At 36.7% G+C, this 17470-nt stretch overlaps 9 protein-coding genes across 9 annotated transcripts; 1 reads left to right on the top strand and 8 right to left on the bottom strand.

The window, feature by feature from the left end:
* Positions 1 to 41: 41 nt before the first annotated feature.
* On the bottom strand, positions 42 to 1034 carry C9374_010955 (uncharacterized protein; the record flags this gene model as incomplete). Its single annotated transcript, XM_044686556.1, has 1 exon — positions 42 to 1034. One exon carries the CDS (start codon positions 1032 to 1034, stop codon positions 42 to 44), a length of 993 nt encoding a protein of 330 aa, XP_044543559.1.
* A 238-nt stretch (positions 1035 to 1272) lies between these two features.
* On the bottom strand, positions 1273 to 3652 carry C9374_010954 (uncharacterized protein; the record flags this gene model as incomplete). Its single annotated transcript, XM_044686555.1, has 4 exons — positions 1273 to 2873; positions 2934 to 3012; positions 3069 to 3107; positions 3170 to 3652. The coding sequence occupies 4 exons, from the start codon at positions 3650 to 3652 to the stop codon at positions 1273 to 1275; spliced, it is 2202 nt and encodes a 733-aa protein (XP_044543558.1).
* Positions 3653 to 5204: 1552 nt separating this feature from the next.
* On the bottom strand, positions 5205 to 6218 carry C9374_010953 (uncharacterized protein; the record flags this gene model as incomplete). Its single annotated transcript, XM_044686554.1, has 1 exon — positions 5205 to 6218. One exon carries the CDS (start codon positions 6216 to 6218, stop codon positions 5205 to 5207), a length of 1014 nt encoding a protein of 337 aa, XP_044543557.1.
* A 423-nt stretch (positions 6219 to 6641) lies between these two features.
* Positions 6642 to 8513, bottom strand: C9374_010952 (uncharacterized protein; the record flags this gene model as incomplete). The annotated part of the gene is made up of 1 exon (XM_044686553.1): positions 6642 to 8513. The coding sequence occupies one exon, from the start codon at positions 8511 to 8513 to the stop codon at positions 6642 to 6644; it is 1872 nt and encodes a 623-aa protein (XP_044543556.1).
* Positions 8514 to 8952: 439 nt separating this feature from the next.
* C9374_010951 (uncharacterized protein) lies at positions 8953 to 9771 on the bottom strand (the record flags this gene model as incomplete). The annotated part of the gene is made up of 1 exon (XM_044686552.1): positions 8953 to 9771. The coding sequence occupies one exon, from the start codon at positions 9769 to 9771 to the stop codon at positions 8953 to 8955; it is 819 nt and encodes a 272-aa protein (XP_044543555.1).
* Positions 9772 to 10589: 818 nt separating this feature from the next.
* Positions 10590 to 13591, top strand: C9374_010950 (uncharacterized protein; the record flags this gene model as incomplete). The annotated part of the gene is made up of 2 exons (XM_044686551.1): positions 10590 to 10922; positions 11015 to 13591. The coding sequence occupies 2 exons, from the start codon at positions 10590 to 10592 to the stop codon at positions 13589 to 13591; spliced, it is 2910 nt and encodes a 969-aa protein (XP_044543554.1).
* Positions 13592 to 13686: 95 nt separating this feature from the next.
* C9374_010949 (uncharacterized protein) lies at positions 13687 to 14745 on the bottom strand (the record flags this gene model as incomplete). The annotated part of the gene is made up of 1 exon (XM_044686550.1): positions 13687 to 14745. One exon carries the CDS (start codon positions 14743 to 14745, stop codon positions 13687 to 13689), a length of 1059 nt encoding a protein of 352 aa, XP_044543553.1.
* A 237-nt stretch (positions 14746 to 14982) lies between these two features.
* Positions 14983 to 16305, bottom strand: C9374_010948 (uncharacterized protein; the record flags this gene model as incomplete). The annotated part of the gene is made up of 1 exon (XM_044686548.1): positions 14983 to 16305. The coding sequence occupies one exon, from the start codon at positions 16303 to 16305 to the stop codon at positions 14983 to 14985; it is 1323 nt and encodes a 440-aa protein (XP_044543552.1).
* Positions 16306 to 16362: 57 nt separating this feature from the next.
* C9374_010947 (uncharacterized protein) lies at positions 16363 to 17414 on the bottom strand (the record flags this gene model as incomplete). Its single annotated transcript, XM_044686547.1, has 5 exons — positions 16363 to 16538; positions 16605 to 16879; positions 16942 to 17035; positions 17190 to 17228; positions 17357 to 17414. The coding sequence occupies 5 exons, from the start codon at positions 17412 to 17414 to the stop codon at positions 16363 to 16365; spliced, it is 642 nt and encodes a 213-aa protein (XP_044543551.1).
* Between the last annotated feature and the right edge of the window lie 56 nt (positions 17415 to 17470).

Genomic DNA, 17470 nt, shown 5'->3' with positions numbered 1-17470 from the left:
ATAAAACTTTCTCAAGGACTACACCATAAGCGTTTTTATTATTAGTTAATTTGAATGGAAACACCAAACTTGTATTCTGATTTGGCTGGATTTGCATCAATTGAGGTGTTAATATTAGTCGACATGGTTGGCATGATATCAAAACTAGCCTTAATATTAAAGTCTTGAGATGCAGTAACACGGAATTTAGCTTGTTGGAACAATTGTTGGAATCCATAAATGAAATTGAGAGTGCGTTCAGAAACATCATAGGTTGCTTCCGTGCACAAAAATGTATCAACACCTACTTGTTGATAATAGGAAGCCTTCAAATTATAGGTATTGGCTTGAGAGAGTGGACCAGACACCTTAGCTTCACCAGTAACAATAGCTTCCTTTGTTGGTTGATAACGCACACATGTAGAAAGACCACTCACTCTATCTGAGGTTCTGTAGAAGCCAGAACATCCGAGTTGAAGGAATGGCAACACGCTTTGCATATAGGAAATTTGAAATTTGCCCTTCTCAAGATCATACTGAGCATCAATCACATAATCCCTTTCTGAATAATCTGCTTTTGCGATAAGGTTATTATTTGCATTTGCATAATTCACTTCGGTCGTAAGTTTTTCATTCAAGAATTTACGTTTCAACATGAAAAAGTGAATATAATGTGGAAGTTGGATTTGAGAGAGAAGATTAGTTGTCTTGTTTGCAAATGATACGGTAGTGGTATAATCTGGTGGTCTCATTCCGCTCCCACCAACAAAGACTGAGTGGGACAAACCAAATTCATGTTGAGCTGTTTGTCCAATTATTTTGTTTAATTGGACAGTGAAGCCCTCTCCAGCATCGGTAACAAATAAATCCTTTGCTTCTCTGTTATAATCTTCATATTTACGAGGCTCCCTCAAGCCTTTTGCTTTATGTAAATTTCTAATGAAATTTGTTACACTATTAATGAAAGAAGATGATGAAGGAGGTACCGGTTCTGATGTTGTTGTAGTAGATGTTGTTGGTGGTACGTATGATGTTGTTGTTGCTGCTTTTCTCATCTTTTTGGAAAATTCAAGAATTATTGATGTATCGTGATGATGAGGAAGGGCAGCAGCAATATTAATATTTTTTTCGTTTCGCAAAAATTCTTCACAACCTAATTGAATTGATTGGATTGTTTTGATTGAGAAAAAAGATTCCAGTGCCAGTGTGGTTCGCAACTGGGTTCGACAACAACAGCATGGATGTCAGGAGATTATGTGCACAAGAGAGTTATTCGGAGCAAGATGGTACAATTTATTCATGAGTTTGGAATTGGTTTAAGGAGGCTTCGGAAGTGGAGGATTGTTCTTCAGTGGAATTTCCGGAATTCAACGAAAGAGCATTGGCCGTTTGTTTCATGAGTTGAGTCACGGTGGCCACCTGCTTCTTGACTTGTTTTGTGGTCTCTTCCATTTCTGGAGTTTCAAAGGCGTTCATACTCTTGTAAATAGTGTTCATATACGGTATCATTTTGACTTCAATGATTTTTCTGAGAGCTTGCTTTTCTTTTTCCTTAGTACTTAATCCAGCATCTGTGACTCGTTGTAGATGGATGAGTGCTGCTGTTTTTCTATCCAGTGCATCCTCCAACATTTTCTGATGGTGATCATAAGCATCAAGTTCCTCCTGGAGTGACAATATAGTTTCATCTCTTTCATTGAGTCTTGCTGTGAGGGCAATCATGATGTCTCGTTGTTTAAGTAGCAATTGCTTGTATCTATCAACCTGTGCTTTATCCTCTTCTATGGATTGACGCTCTCGCTCCAATTCAGCTAACTTTTTCTCGTATTGCTTATGGACTCGTTCATACTCTTGTTTGATAAGCTTTCGGAACGCTGGTGTTTCCTCAATTTTCTCACCTCCTACCAGCAATTGAGATTGAAGATGGGCAATCTTTTCTTCTAGTTTTCTCTTGAGAGTTTTTTCGTGAAGGAATTCTCTTGATCGTGCTTCCAAGGCCTCAATGGCTGCGAGTTTATCCTCCTCAGCCCTTCTTTTCTCTTCTTCCAATTCTAGAATTCTTTGCTTTCCCACTACAGTCTTGTTCTTCTTTGATAGCTCAATTCGTAATCTCTTCAATTCCTTTTCATACTTTCTGAGAAGAGCTCGTTGATCCAAATCCTCATTGACTGTTACAACGTTTTTGATGCATTTTGCTCGTTTTGCAAAATTAAGTGTTGACAAGGATTCTCCATAAAACTCAAGAGCTGGAGAGACCATGGCCAACATGGTGGTTCTACAATTGCCTCCCAAGCTGTCAGCCAATAATCTTGTCAACTTGGAATCTCTGTATGGCACATATACTTCCTTTTTCTTGTATGTTTTCGTGAGAGCAGAAATGACCATTCCCAAGCATGTCAAAGAAAGATTGATCTTTTTTGTTTGTTCTAGTAGATCTCCAGAAGCTCCACTCACAGAAACTCTCTCACTTCCAGCCAAATCTACTAGATTAAGCTTTCCGATACGATACGACTCTTTTACCTCATGTGTACCTTGCTTTCCTGTGATCGCATCAGCATTGGCACAATCAATATCTTCCTCATTGGAAACGCTTCGTTCAAGATGTTCTGCAACGATTATAAATACAGCATGACTTCTACTACTTTCTTCGTTCAGCTTGGTGGCTGCTTTTGCTCTTCCTTTTCGGCCTCGTTCGATAAGTTGATAAATTTCTTTTGGAGTTCTGACGACCACTTCTGTGAGACCCTCAACACACGTTCCTTTTTTCTTGTCCTCTCTTATGGTAAGATTGCTCTTAGATGGGTCCAGTAGATCGTAAATTACCTCTTTGTAAATCTGTAAATAGGAAGCTCTGATTAAAAAATTAATATTCGAAGAACCTTTGGTTTCAATATCTAATGGAGTCAAAGATGGTAAATGAGTGATCTATTTGATCAAAAACGAGAGAAACTTACAATCAAATATGTCTTCAGTTGCTCTCGGGATTACTCCTCTCAGTTCTCGCTTTCCACTAAAGCCTTCCATGGTAAAAGTCTGAGGATGCATCAATGATGTTGTAATGTGGCTAGTGCATTTGAAATTATACTTACCTTACCTGTACCAGTTTGGCCGTACGCGAACAGAGTGGCCTATTGTTGTAAATTGTTTGAAAACAACCTAAATGCATGTTGTAATTATTTCATCAACTTACATTATAGCCTTTTAAAACCGAAAGAACTGCTCCTCTTGCATGATTCTCATAAATTTCATCTTGTCTACTGTCCTCACCATACACATGATCAAAAGTAAAAGAATGACCCACACCATAATCATTATCAAGGGCATCGGAGATGGTCAAACTCTTATGAGAGTCGTTAATTTTGATAGTGCTCACATAGGGCTCACCTCGTTCTTGAGCCGCTTTAATTTCTCGAGGTAACGGTGGTCTTACACGAACAACAACAGTAATATGTTCTTGTTGATTCGAAGCATCAAAATCATCCTCAATATTTCTTGCACTATCGATTTGATCCTCAATTTCCTCATCTACATCTTCATAGTCGTTGGTGTGGTTGTTGATGTTTTGTTGGTTGTTATTATTATTGACACTGTTGATACTCTTGTTGGCCGAAGCTGCTGCTTGTTGCATGGACGTTGAGCTAAGGCTTCTCCTAAAGCTTCCACTACGATTCATGAATATTTTTTTCGTTTTGAATGGATGATATTTTGTTGGCGGGAAGAAAGAAAAAAATTGTTAGTCTTAACGTGTCGTGCTGATGTCATGACATTCGGACTTCATCGTTTGGAATTAGTATTATTCATTGCAACAATTTGAAAGAAGAACAGAAATTACATCAAGAAAGAATGAACAATATTGACAAGACCCAGTGAACAAAGAGGATTTCTAGCAAGCCAAGAAAAAATGGTGGAATGGCGAGAGTGATGATTGTTGATTTTTTAAATTCTTCTTCATTAACCGAACATCGTGATGAAAATTTGGATCATGAAAGAGATTAATTTATTATTAAAAAAGAAATTTTCATTACAACATTAGGAAAGAAGAAGTGAGGGTTGAATTGGGAATTAATATTCAAATTTCTTTCCAATAGAGTTTATGAACGATCAAGAATTTATGATGAATCATATCAAAAAGAGTGGTTATGGGTTACAATTTGCATCAAGACAACTTCAAGAAAATAGAGATTGTGTGTTCAACACAATGGATCAGAATTACGTAATTTTAGCTATGATTCGCATCGATCAACAAATGTTTTTTGGCAGCTATAAAGAATACAGTGGATGTAGTGGGATATGTATCACAACGACAGAGAATTTGTATTAAGAAAGCAGTTCGTCAAAATGGGATGGCTTTGTGGATGGCTGGAAATGAATTAAGAAAAGATAAGGAACTAATCTTTGAAGCCATCAAACAAAATAAGCAGGCTCTTCGAATTGTATCATGTATCTTGTTAAGAGATCATAATTTCATGTTAAAGATTGTAAAATTAATATTTACAGAGCTCGAAACTATTGATTAGTTTGATGATTCAAAGAAAGAAATAATGCTCCACGTTGTTAGAGAATTTGGATTTTTTACTTGCATACGTAAGCAATGAACTCAAAAACGAGACATTGTGTTGAATGCGGTTCAAAAAGGTTAAGAAGAGACAAAGAATTATGTGGAATTTACCAAATAGGATGGACATTTTCTTCATCATGTATCGGATGATCAAGAAATTGTTTTAGAAGCCATCAAGAAAGATAGCAAGACTTTTGAGAGCGCTTCTGAACAACTTTGGAGCGATAACGTCATTCCTGTTGGAGGGTTGGATGTGAGAGGATTTCACGCAAAACAATTGCCCTTGCCAAGTATAATACCCTATCTTTTGCAATTGATGACTTGAAAGATGCAGAGCTTGTGACAGAGGCATTCAATGGATATGCTTTGGAGTTTAGTGATGAATTATATCAAGAATGAATGGAATGTTGTTGCTATATATGGCGTTTATTTGGGAACTACATCCCTACAAGGTAGCAACAGGAGATTTAGATTATTAAACAATGAGCCTATTTCAAAATCAACGTAAAAAGAGTAACTCACAAAATTTACTCTGCTACCAAATGATTTCAAAATGGCCAGAATCAATCATTGCTATGGCAAGTAGTGGTGAATGGTTATGGTTGAATAGCATGAAGAGAAGTCTGAAAAAGGGGAGAGCATGTCACGGCAATCTTTTTAACCAAAATTATTTGACATCGGTTTGTGAAGGGTTGAAAACTTCTGCAACCATACATCGGGCACTTCCACCACCAATCTTTTCAATGGTCTTACTAATTGGGAACAGCACCAACTTTCCGTGTTCCTTTTCCAACAAGTTTCGTTGCTCTTCCGTAAATCCATTGTATGCAGAATCAGACATGACAATAACTTTTCCTCCAGTCTTGGTGCATAATTGCAAGACGTTGGCACACATGAACTTTTCAGTTTGTTCAATAGTCAAATCAATCACTGTTTTTCTTGTTTTTCTCAGTGCAGACATTACCTTTTCTCTGTCCTCTTCGACAATGACTGCCGAGCAAACAATAGCAAAGTCTTCACCAATGCTGAGCATGACGTTTGTATGGTAAAACTCCTTTCCATTTGAGCTCTTGGTTCTAAAAGTCACCAACTCGGTTTTAGCTCCATTCGTATGTTGAACAAATTGTTCTAATTGTTTGGCATTGCATCTCTCTGACAAGTTTGCATACACCACACCGTTCAAATGATCAAAGACCATACAACCAGTACCTTCCAAAGCCAATGATGAAGGTACGTTGTGCATTTCAATCACACGAGACACTGTGAGATTGGCGCCTTTCAACAATTCCAAGACATCATTCAAGCGTTCAACTTCGGCTCTTCTGTTTGGTGTGAACATTGGATAGGTAAATACAGTCCCATCAGCACATGTTGAGAACCAGTTATTTGGAAACACAGCATCAGGAACCTTGGTAGAGAGTGGAGTTTTAGGAGCCTCCAAAACCAAAACTTGTACACCAGCCTCTCGCAAATTCTTCACGGACTGGTCAAACTCTGAGAGAGCATCATCCCGAATTTGAGAAGCTGATTTGTCCTCTATTCTATTCTGAAATTCATTATCCACAGCCGTTTGTTCGTTAAAGGCAAAATCTACGGGTCTCACCATAAGTACCGTATCAGTGAGTTGTGGATGGTGATGACGATGAGCCTGAGAGGATGATGATGTTGGTTGCTGGGACATTTTTTTGTTTTTTTTGGGAGCCGTTTAATCTTTGAGTTTTATTGTTCTCCAATTCATTCTGAGAGAATGGATAACACCCAAGAAAAGAATTCCTCCTGATATCTAGATGATTTGAATTTACTCTGGCAGATGTTATCTGTTTTGAGTGGAAAAAGGATCTTGATTCTAATTGAAGTAAGGGAAGTAGTCTTGCCGAATGAATTTAGCAGATCAAACTTGGGTAAGTACAAAATTGTGAGTTTGACACAAGGTGTGAGAATAATCCAATGTTGATCATGGCATGATCATTAATTGAGGGTTAATATTATGTTAAGGTTTGGAATGCCTAAAATTGGATATGATCACCATTTCGTTGTTAAGGAGGATCAGACACAAGTTCTTTAAAAATTATTTCATCCTAGCTGTTCTAACGCATTCACTCCGTTAGGTCCAATGACGAGAACTTGTGTGAATATTTTCCAATTCTTCCAACACCAATGCATAAAACTTTTCAACATTCAATCTCAAATGACAATCTCCATAATAATAAACAGTTCCAGGTGGTTCCACTTTTTGAACCTTGTATCCTATTCCGTTGGGAATATTCTCTTTGACACATTCAATCATGTCCAAATGATCGTTCAATGAAATGGTTCGAACGTTGGAAAATGTTTTGTGAATTCTAATGTTGTAATCACTACATTGGAAAGTTTCAGATCGACACAGAGGTGAGAAGAAGAGAAGAGAGGTTGGATTGAGCATGAACATGGACATGTATGAAGCAGATCCTTGAGTAGTAATGTACACATCTAATTCTTTGAAGAAATGTAATTGTTCCATGGCATTCAATTCTTCTAATTTCAATTCGATAATTTCTATGGAATGAAATTTCTTTGCAGCAACGCCTCGATGAGAAGAGTCGATATCATTTCCATAGATGGTATTCAAACGAGTCAATATTTCATTCTTCTTTTCGTTGAAATGTTGTGCAATTTCAAACGTGTTAATAATGGAATCTTTGTGTTTGGAAGAAATTGGCTTTTTCTGAATGGCAATTTTTAGAGTATGACGACGCACTGCGTGATGATTTTCGTGGCTGTATTTCTTTGGCTCTAACAATCCAACTTGATTCAATAAATAATTTCTAAATAAGGGAAATATCGTTTCTCTGCCATAAAAATCAAAATAATGCGATTCTACGGATCCAATGAATAGACTTGAGAAGCATGTTTGTATTTCATCTCCTTCTTCTCGTGGCAACTGTTCCTTAATTGATTTTTCCACATTATCTTGCCGACATGGAGCATAATGAATATAATAGGAATTTGTGAAGCGATCAAAACATAATTGAAGTGGTTTTTGGGAAGAGAAGAATTTTGCCCATTGCAATGATACTTCCTCTGCTCTCTCTGGTGAATGACCTGCTCTCGGTAATGACCCAGTCTCTTTGTTAAATGGATCATCTAAAAACAGTAAAAAATGATTCGAGTTCACATATTCGAAATTGGCCATCAAATTAAACACTGAAAATAAATTATCCATAATCAAATGACCCACATTAGAGGTAGCATATCGTGAGAATGCAAATGTTGGTGTTTGAATCCAACTAAATTGTTTTGACATTTTAAAAATTGACGTGTCATCTTTTTCTGAAGCATATTGATGGGATGGCGTCGAAGCTTTGTGTGGAGGTAATTTGGTGTGAATTTTAAACTTGATCGACTCATGCATGATTAATCTCAGAGAGCTCGTAAGTACAAGAATTTGCTCATTGAATTTTTCTCTTTCATGTTCATGATGTAAATATAATATCCATTCTCCTCTTCTATTTAAACACACATTTTCCAATACACATGAAGTATAGAGTGATTTCCAATTCAATGAATATCGATTATTTAAACTTGTACGATTGACATGATCCGGTAATTGTTTGATACAATTGTAATGACTCGAAAAGAGTGAAGGATTGTTCATTCGAGTATTATAATGTTCAATCTTTTGTGACGAAGGAATCACAATGTTTTCATTACTTTTTGAATGACGATCGTGGCTGAATATAAAATTTTGAAATTCATTGGGAACTTTCGGAGGAGTGTATCGATTGATTAAATTAATTGTTGTTGTCAAAGGTGTGGTGCAATCGTTGTGAGATGAATGTAAATATATATTTCGTTTTTTAAAATAAATCATCATGAGAGTGGTGAGCAAGATTGAGAACGTGACGAGACATGCTAAAATCAGCCAATTGCATTTCTTGACGCTCACGGAAGGTACTATTAAATGGTTGATGGTACTGCCATGATGATGGTTCACCATTTGTTGCAATATTTTTTTTATGAATCAGATGACAGCTGCTTGATGTATCCTTTATTAAGAATTCAAGAACAAGATTAAATAATAATAAGGACAGCAAGCCGCTAACCCTTAAGAACGGTTGTTTGTCAAAACTAAAATTCAACGTGTTAATCGTATGATGGAATGTTTTGAATGGACTCCAAATGTTACTGACGAACTTGTTAAATGCTCAAACAGAGACTATCTACACGAACTGTTTTGAAATAATCCTCATCATATGTTTAACCAATGTAAAATATAGCGTTCGAGAATATGTAAAATCTGGAGAGTTCATTTTACGAGAATGATGAATTAATGTCTGCGAAGAAATAAACTCTTGTTCCTTAATCACATTGTCACGTCATTGATGATATGAATTGGTACCATATCAAAAACAACGTACTGTCATCATCTTTGCCAATTAATTGTATACATATACAGGTTCGTCTTCTTCGTCCTCGTGCAACATGTCCTTACAACCTTCAAACTCTTGTTCCAAAAATTCTTTGAATTTACCAATAATTTTACAAAATAAAAACCAAGATGCTGGCTTTATCTCATCATCATCATCTTCGATAGATTTAACAGTGAGAAAGAGCTGAAGAAGAGTTTTTTGAAGAAAGTGGTCTCGTTTGCTTACTTTCGACTTTTGGTTTCGTTGAGGCTGCTCTTTGGTTTCTGAGGAGCAGCTTGAGGATGATGTCATCTCCAACAATTGCTCCTCATTGGGATCAAAATCATGTTCTACCATATCTTGAATGAAATCTCTGGGAAGCATTTCAAATTGACATCTTAAAACACTAACAAATGAAATAAAAACCTCATTGTGCTCTAATAGAGCATCCTCACAGTTGCAAAACAAGTGCACGAGTTTTTTCCATTGATTTAGCCCATGCAAGCATTGACCATGAAGAAGGCATATAAAAGAAAATTGAATCTCGGCCAGTATTTCCTTTGCAGCTCTTTCCATCGTAGACCCACGTTGTACGAAAGCTTGTAAAATTTCCTCCAACAATTGGGACTTATCAAAGTTAAGCTTGGTAATTTGTTCAGGAGTGAGACCTTTTCGTGAGAGTTTTTGTGGGATGTGAGTGTAAAAAATTGTGTTTGATTTCTTCTTCATTGGATCTTCTTGCTCCTCTTGATGCAGAGTGGAAGTAATTTTTCGATTAATAGGCTCAACCCGTTGCAAGAATGGTTCATCAATGAATGAAACAAGCTCCGCCCAATTTCTTTTCATTTCCTCAGAGTATGGAGCTATTTGCTTGATGAATAATCCACTTTTGTATTGACTGGCAATCTCTTTAAATTTGCTATCATCGCTGTCCTCTGAGAGAATTGTGAAATCCTCTTCAGTCTCATCAAAAATTAAAATTAATATTGGATGTTCTCTTGTAAATATGTGAAAAAAGCTTATTCTTGGTCCCTGGCCGCTTCCAAACTTATCATGCTCAATTCTGTTATAATATATCAAATGTGGAACATTGAGAGGGATTTGATTAATACCTCGGAACTCGTTTTTCAGCCGATGAGAATAATTATCAATTCCGAATTCAAATAATTCAGGAACGTTTAAACAAATAACAGTTCCTGTACAATACTTGTAAAATCCTCATCATCATCATGATGCATTTCTGGCGTGTGATCAGAGTAACTTTCTTGTACTTCTGAATTGTTGTTGTTTTGAATCATTTTTTGTTTGCATTCAAGTTGAAACGCAATCAAAAGCGTTGTTGTAAAGCAGCTAGAAAATTTCCATCTTTGCCTTACCACCGCAAAAAATAAACCAACCATCCTCTTGCATCTTTTTCATCATCCACCCTGAAGCAACCGGAAGACCCACTCTGAAGGATTGCGCAAACAGAAACTGAAATAACAAACACCTCATCATCCAACACGTTCTTTTCTCTGTTTAGCTATTGATCACTCTTTGGTATTACTCGCTAACCAGTTGCTTGTCGAAAGCAAAGAAATATTTGAGGTAGCCGTTACAAGGTTCAAAGAACAACAAACCGACCAAACTATCAAATCCAATCATTAATTTATAAACACAGAGAAATGTCAAAGAATCATCATCACTTCAAGAAGTACACAGGAGGACTTTCCCAGTCATCCATCTCCATGCTCACTTCTAACCAGAGCTTACCTAATCCTCCTACTTCGGTAAAATTCTATGGTGAATCCTTCTCTCCATCAAACTCTTCTCAATCAACAACACCTTTTACTCCCAAATCTTCTTCATCACCTACTACTTCCAATGCTTCACCTGCCACATCACTATCATCCTCCTACACAACCAAGAGCTCGGTTCAAATACCTCCCAATGCCAAACCGATGCTTTCAACTACAAAACATATCACTACAACAATTACACCTATTACGCATCGCCCGGTCAAACTCCAAAACAACGATATCAACCTCACCACCACAACGCTAACGCACCAAACCCATATTATGATGAAGAGGCTTTCTTCTTACAACAGGAACCAGGAGGAGCTGATTTTGCAACATCATCTTCGAACATTCTTACTCAACCATCAATTCAACAAAATGATGGAGCTCGAAAGAAGCTTCAATATATTGGATCTCGAATTTATAAAAAGACAAATAGTACATCATCTGCACTTACATCATCAACTCCTTCAGTAAGTTGCCCATCCTCTCCAAGCAAGAATAGAATGAGAGAGTCAACAACTAGCCAGTTTGGGAAGAGGGCTTTCCATAGCATGAGTAGCTTTGCTTCTCCTGGCTCTGTGAATCTCTCAAGAGCATTCAAAGAAGAATCCAAACAAACAAACGTCATTGTTGAATATGATGATGAATTTGAACGAAGGTTAGCAATTATTACAGGTCCAGAATCGTTGGACGAGAATAACAACAAATGGGTGATTATTGACATTAACGGAAGAAACAGAGTGGTAAACTCAAGTCAACTAACTTATCAATTCTCTTCAGATAATACTGATCAAAATTTCAATATTGATGACGTTCGACAGTTGCAAGCTCAAAGCAGTGCCATGATAGAAAAATTAACATCAGAAGATTGTGATAACATGTGGAAAGCATTCCTCCAACGAAAGAGCGTTAAGATAACGATAAAAGATGCTGCTGAACATTTATTCCAATCAACAGAACCTGCCTCCCTTTACTCTGCCTACCGATTTCTTTACAAAAACCCACTCTACTTCAAACATACTTCTAATCTCAATTTTGAGTGTCGCTCACTTAGAGAAGTTGAAGAGCTCAAACAAATGGGATCCAAAGAGAAGGAAACCATTTTGAAAGATAAAATATTTTTACTTAAAATCGCTAACCGTTTATTAGCCACAAACGAAGAAAGAAGTTTATTCTACAAGCAATTGCGAAATAATATAATGAAGGAAATCAAAGCTATGCGTCCTGACCTGGAAATTACTCGAGACTTTCTTGAAATCGACGAGGAACAAGATAAAGAAAGACTTTCACTATTTAGACAGTATGCGCTGGGAATGTACGCCAACTTGGACAACAAGAAGAGAGTTTACGAGACCTTTTTCAAACCTCTTGGAGCGGATGATCACCTTCAAGCTTTCCGAGTGGCTAGAGACTTGAAACTTTTCACAACACAGAACATTCACTTGTTGCGGTCAATGGAGGATGAAATGTGTCACATGAAGGAAGAGGATAATTTCAAAAAATTAGTACACGAGAATATTGAGGCAATAATTAATTCCATAGATCCAGATAGTAAGATTAGAAGAGATTTACGTCATCTACCTGTATTTACGATTGATGAATATCCAAAAACCACAGAAATAGATGACGGAGTGAGCGTTGAAGTACGAGATGGAGCCACTTACATGTATGTACACATTGCAGACGTAACTCGATTCATCAACCAAGGTTCATCGATTGACTACGAGGCCCAAAAACGAGTGTCTAGCATTTATCTCCCAGAAAGAAAGTTTAACATGATATCATCGGAGCTGAGTGAAGATGTTTTAAGTTTATCTGACAAGAAGGAAAACTATTCCCTCACTTTTTCTTCAAAGGTTGGCAGTGATGGCTCTCTATCTGAATGGCAGGCATTTCCTGCAATTCTTGGCAAGGTTCAAAAGATTGATTATTCTCTTGCTGATCAAATTATTGACAAAACTGTCGAAGTAGACGCAGAGGTTCATGACGCATTTCAATTAATGCTTCACGTTGCAAATCTGAGATTTGCGTACCGTATGAGAAAAGGAGCTACTCCACCTTCTCTTTCTCCCAAGCCAAAAATTGATGTTTCTAACTCTGAACAAACTCTCGAAATTGGAACTAGTTGGGAGGAACAGGTTAGCTCATCCAGAAGATTAGTGCAGGAGTTTATGATTGCAGCCAATGAAATTGGAGGTCACTATGCATTACAACATGACATAGCGGTTCCTTACAGAGGAACAAGAACAGTTACAATGGATATTCCTCCACTTCCAGATGATGAAATTGATCAAATGCTTTCTCTAACACCAAAAATATCAGAAAAGGATCTATGTGATGTGGTTGTTCGATCCAACAACTCGTTTTTCCCAACTGCTGGAGTTTGCATCAATCAATCTCCCAAATTTCATCAAGGTATTGGTAGTTCAACTTATGTCCAAGTTACTTCACCAATTAGAAGATACAGTGACCTCTTAGTTCACTATCAACTGAAGGCCCAAATGAGAGGAGAAAAACAGCCTTATTCTTGGGATGAAATCCAGGAAATTCTCTTTGCTATTGAACCAACTACTAGAGCCATCACAAGCTTGCAAAAAAAGAGTGAAAGGTTCTGGTTGTTGAAGTATTTCGAACAAAACTTGACCACCCTTTCTGGAAGAAATAATAGATACAAGGCCTTAGTGTTGGAGTCAAAGAAAAATGTGGTGACAAGCCTCGACCCAGATGAGCTTCCTTTTGTGTTGTCACTTTATTTGATGGAGTCAGCATTCAGGGCAAGCGTCAAGTCTTCCAACAACTATGAAGTTGGTGATTTTGTTGATGTTAAGGTTTCCTCCGTTTCGCCTTATAACGATGAAATTTGTTTTGAAGAAGTTACAAAATAAATCAACAAGATAAAATGTGGGTAATATTAAGCGGTTTTCATTGAATGATTGTGGAAATGGGGAATAAATATTGGGTTGTGAGACTAATCCTGTGATTATTGCTGTTTTTTCTTCTTGTTTCTCTTTGCCTTTTTAACTAAAACCTCGACGGTGGTGACAAAGTTACCAACAGCCAAGATGAGGAATAGTGCTGCATTTGCAAAAACTTGCCACTCAACATCTCTCCAGTTCGTAGTATTGAAATATCCCATATCTAACAACAGATATGCATTGTAGAGTTGGAATAATTGTCCCAAGAAAATGAAAGGTAACAGGAAGAAGAGAGCGAGAGAAGTTTCAACAACGACTTGGGAACTATCAGAATTTGCCACATCCATCATACTTGACTTTCCAATAGCTGTTCTTACATAGAGACGATCTTTCTGGTACTTGTACTGTAAAACCTGCACAATTGAAGCATAGAGAGCATAAAGTAAAAAGTAAGGCCTAAACGCTTGATAAAGAACAGTTTCTGGCCAAGTCAACAACGTAATGACCAATACAATACTCAAATAGTGATGTCTAATCCACCAGGCTTTGATATTAGATCCATTCACTGCCAAGATATTCTCTCTGATGGCCAATGTCAAATAAAAGTATGTCAAATACAAGTGATAAAAAGTGTCCAACACTCGGGAATGAAAGAAGAAGGCTAACAATAACGTGATTGGAATATTCAGAACAGTACACTTGTACTTGAAAGTCTCATACTCCTTTTTGAAATTAAACTTTCTCGAATCGTCGCCCACTAAAACAACACTATACTCCTTTCCGAGAAATTGCTCTACAAAAAATCCACCCGTATTCAACGTTTGTTTACCGATCATCTCGAGCTTCTTTGAACTGTGTTTGAGTTGAGCCTTCTTCTCAGCCAATTGTAAATTCTCATCAGCCGCACCATTATCCGATGATGAGGATGTTGATTCTAACGCGTTCAACATGGCCAAACAAGATTTGATTCTCTTCTTATGTTTATCCGTTCTCTTCTTCAAATCCGTTTCACTCTTGTACAGATCCGCTCGTTTCTCTTTCACTAATTTATCAAACGTACTCTCAATCGCTTCCTGATCTTTCATACAGTCAGCAAATTCCTCAAGGACTTGATGGCGATCCATTTTTTTTTTCTGAAATTTTTGAATGTTCCTCGAGTGAGGAGGATGATTCGTTGGTTTTTCGCAAAATGACTCATGAGACGGATTAGGAAAAGCTTTGGATATCATTGATTCATACACAAAGCAAACTCGATCTTTGTGTGTGCCATGAATGTAAGAATTTAAAGGTACATTTGTACAGTAGGAGTGAGGATTTTCGAAAATTGAAAAATTGTGCATGTCCTCAAATTGAAAATAAGCTCATTGGAACACTTGGAGCGTATGATAGACATAATCAACAACATGTAATTCTCCATTGTGTTCATTGAGGCACATACCACTCGGACTGTATACTTCACAATTTCCATTGAATGGAGACTCATCTGTCAAATGTCCTAACACATTTCGAATCGAAATTCCATTGCGATCTGCTATATACATGAGTCCAGAAACATTTAAATCCCCTAATAGTCCCTTAATGGTGACAGACTTCTCTTGAACATGTACACAATGAGCAATTCCATTTTTGGAAAAATCACCTTGCCTCAATAAGACAATTCTTGAACTTGATTTTAAATTTTCCACAAAGAGAATGTCTTGCGTGTGAGGCGAAACCACAATGAATTTTGGTGTAAAAAATCGCACAAGTTTCAATTGAGGTCCACTCATTCGTTGAATCATTTCATGATAATGAGTGATGGCAACAAGTGCTTGTCCTGTTGTCGGATTTAAAACCTTAATTCGATGATTAAGGGAATCACATACCAAGACGAGCCAATTCGATTCATTAGAGTGTTTACAGTCTTCTTCACTACTTCTACTACTATCATTGGTGATAGAATTGGATGGTTGTGATTCCCAACTTGGTAAAATTAATGGCTTATCAAAGAGTGATGCATTGGTGTGTGAAAAGAGTTGTTTCTCGACCAAAGCCATCGATGAGGGTTGTGAAAAATGATGCAATGAATTTCCATCCTCTCCTGAAATTCCACTCTTCCATATATATTCAGTTAATTTCAATTGGGGAATGAGTGTTCCAACGAATGATTTCAAGAATTTGGTCATTGTATTGGATTGTTGAAATGAATCGATGCATTTTCGAATGGAATACTTGTAGACACAATGATCCGAACATGACACGAGTACGGATGCGTCATGTTCACTATTTTCACGTTTTCTATTTGCATATTTTCCAAAACTTGTTGTTGTTGTAATATATTTCAAATTCGACTCAATCACACATAAAAATTGAGGCCAATGAGGTGTATGAATCGTTCCTTTGAATATTTTCGTATCGAGATCGAAGGATTGAATTCGTTGATTGTGCGTGTCACTGACAAGAATGCAACGAGTCGAATAACATAATTTTACATCATTGGGACGAGCAAAATGAAAATTGTCAGAACCGATTTGTAATGGAGATCCCAAAGTTTCAATTAATGTAAATTTTCTTGAAAAAGATTTTTGAGAATTTTGCGCGAATTTCATAGAAAGGAGATGAATTAAATAATTGTTGATTGTTACAGCATTGGACGTGAAATCGGAGTCGCAGAGTTGAAGTGTGACTGGATTCAGTGTTTGCATTTTTTTTAATGTGAGAAAATTGAAAATTTACAAAATAATGTTGGAATTAGATTAATATTAACATTGACAATAAGATGACCACGATTGATTGTCATTCGTTGACGATTCAATTTCTTGAGGCTTTTTTCCAGCATCAAGTAGAATGGATTGCTTTGTTTTTGGTTTTAAATCATTATTTTCAATTTTTGTTAGAATCAATTTCGTCATTTTAGCAAAAACATCCTCAATTCCATCTGTTTTTTCATTGAAAAAATTCAATTTAAAACATTAAATCGTACTGTAAATTACAAGAAACATACCTCCAGTGACAGCTGACGTTTCAAAAAATGCTGCTTCTAAACTTTGTGCCATTTGACTTCCTCTCATAAAATTCACTTTCCTTTCATCTTCTTTATCTTTCTTATTTCCAACTAAAACACATGTCACATTATCATCACTCAATTCTCTTGCATCTTCAATCCATCGTTTCACATTTCTAAAACTTTCTTCATTGGTAATGTCATAAACCACAACTGCTCCGATGGCATCCCTGTAGTAACTCCTCACTACGGATCGATATCGTTCTTGACCGGCTCTAAGGTTTTACATTTGAAATTTTCATAAATTCACAAGTAGGATTCGATGACTCGAACTTACGTATCCCAAATTTGTAATTTAATTTTCTTTCCTCCACAGTTAATATTTTTAGCTCCAAATTCAACTCCGATGGTGTGCGTTTGGTCTTCATAGACTAGTATTGTTGAAAATTTCATTTGTTTGATATTATCCATTGATTTCAAATCATCCAACAATCAGTGGAGGTTATGGACCATCCAATGTGTTTTTCAAATTAAAGCGATACATTATGATGGCATGACAATTGTCAATGTAACATTTAAACATACAATTGCTTTCGAGATATCTTCTCATGACACAAGATTTTCCTGATGTTTGTTGAAAATAACAAGATTTGTTCCGAATGATGTTCATTGCATGGTTTGTTGAAAATATGAAACGGTTCGAAAATACACATAGTCCGATAAGAATATCCAACTTTAAATATTCAACCAACCTGCTCCGGAGTCTCCAATGACAATCAACTTGAAACAATAGTCCAGTGCTGTAGCCATTTTTTTTATTATTGAACTTGTGAATTGACACCTGGCAGATTATAATGATGACGAAT

The sequence above is a fragment of the Naegleria lovaniensis genome, assembly GCF_003324165.1.
Source record: "Naegleria lovaniensis strain ATCC 30569 chromosome Unknown tig046, whole genome shotgun sequence".
In the NCBI taxonomy this organism is placed as follows: domain Eukaryota; phylum Heterolobosea; class Eutetramitea; order Acrasida; family Naegleriidae; genus Naegleria; species Naegleria lovaniensis.
Note: the sequence above shows the minus strand (reverse complement) of the source record. Positions and strands in the feature narration are given on the sequence as shown.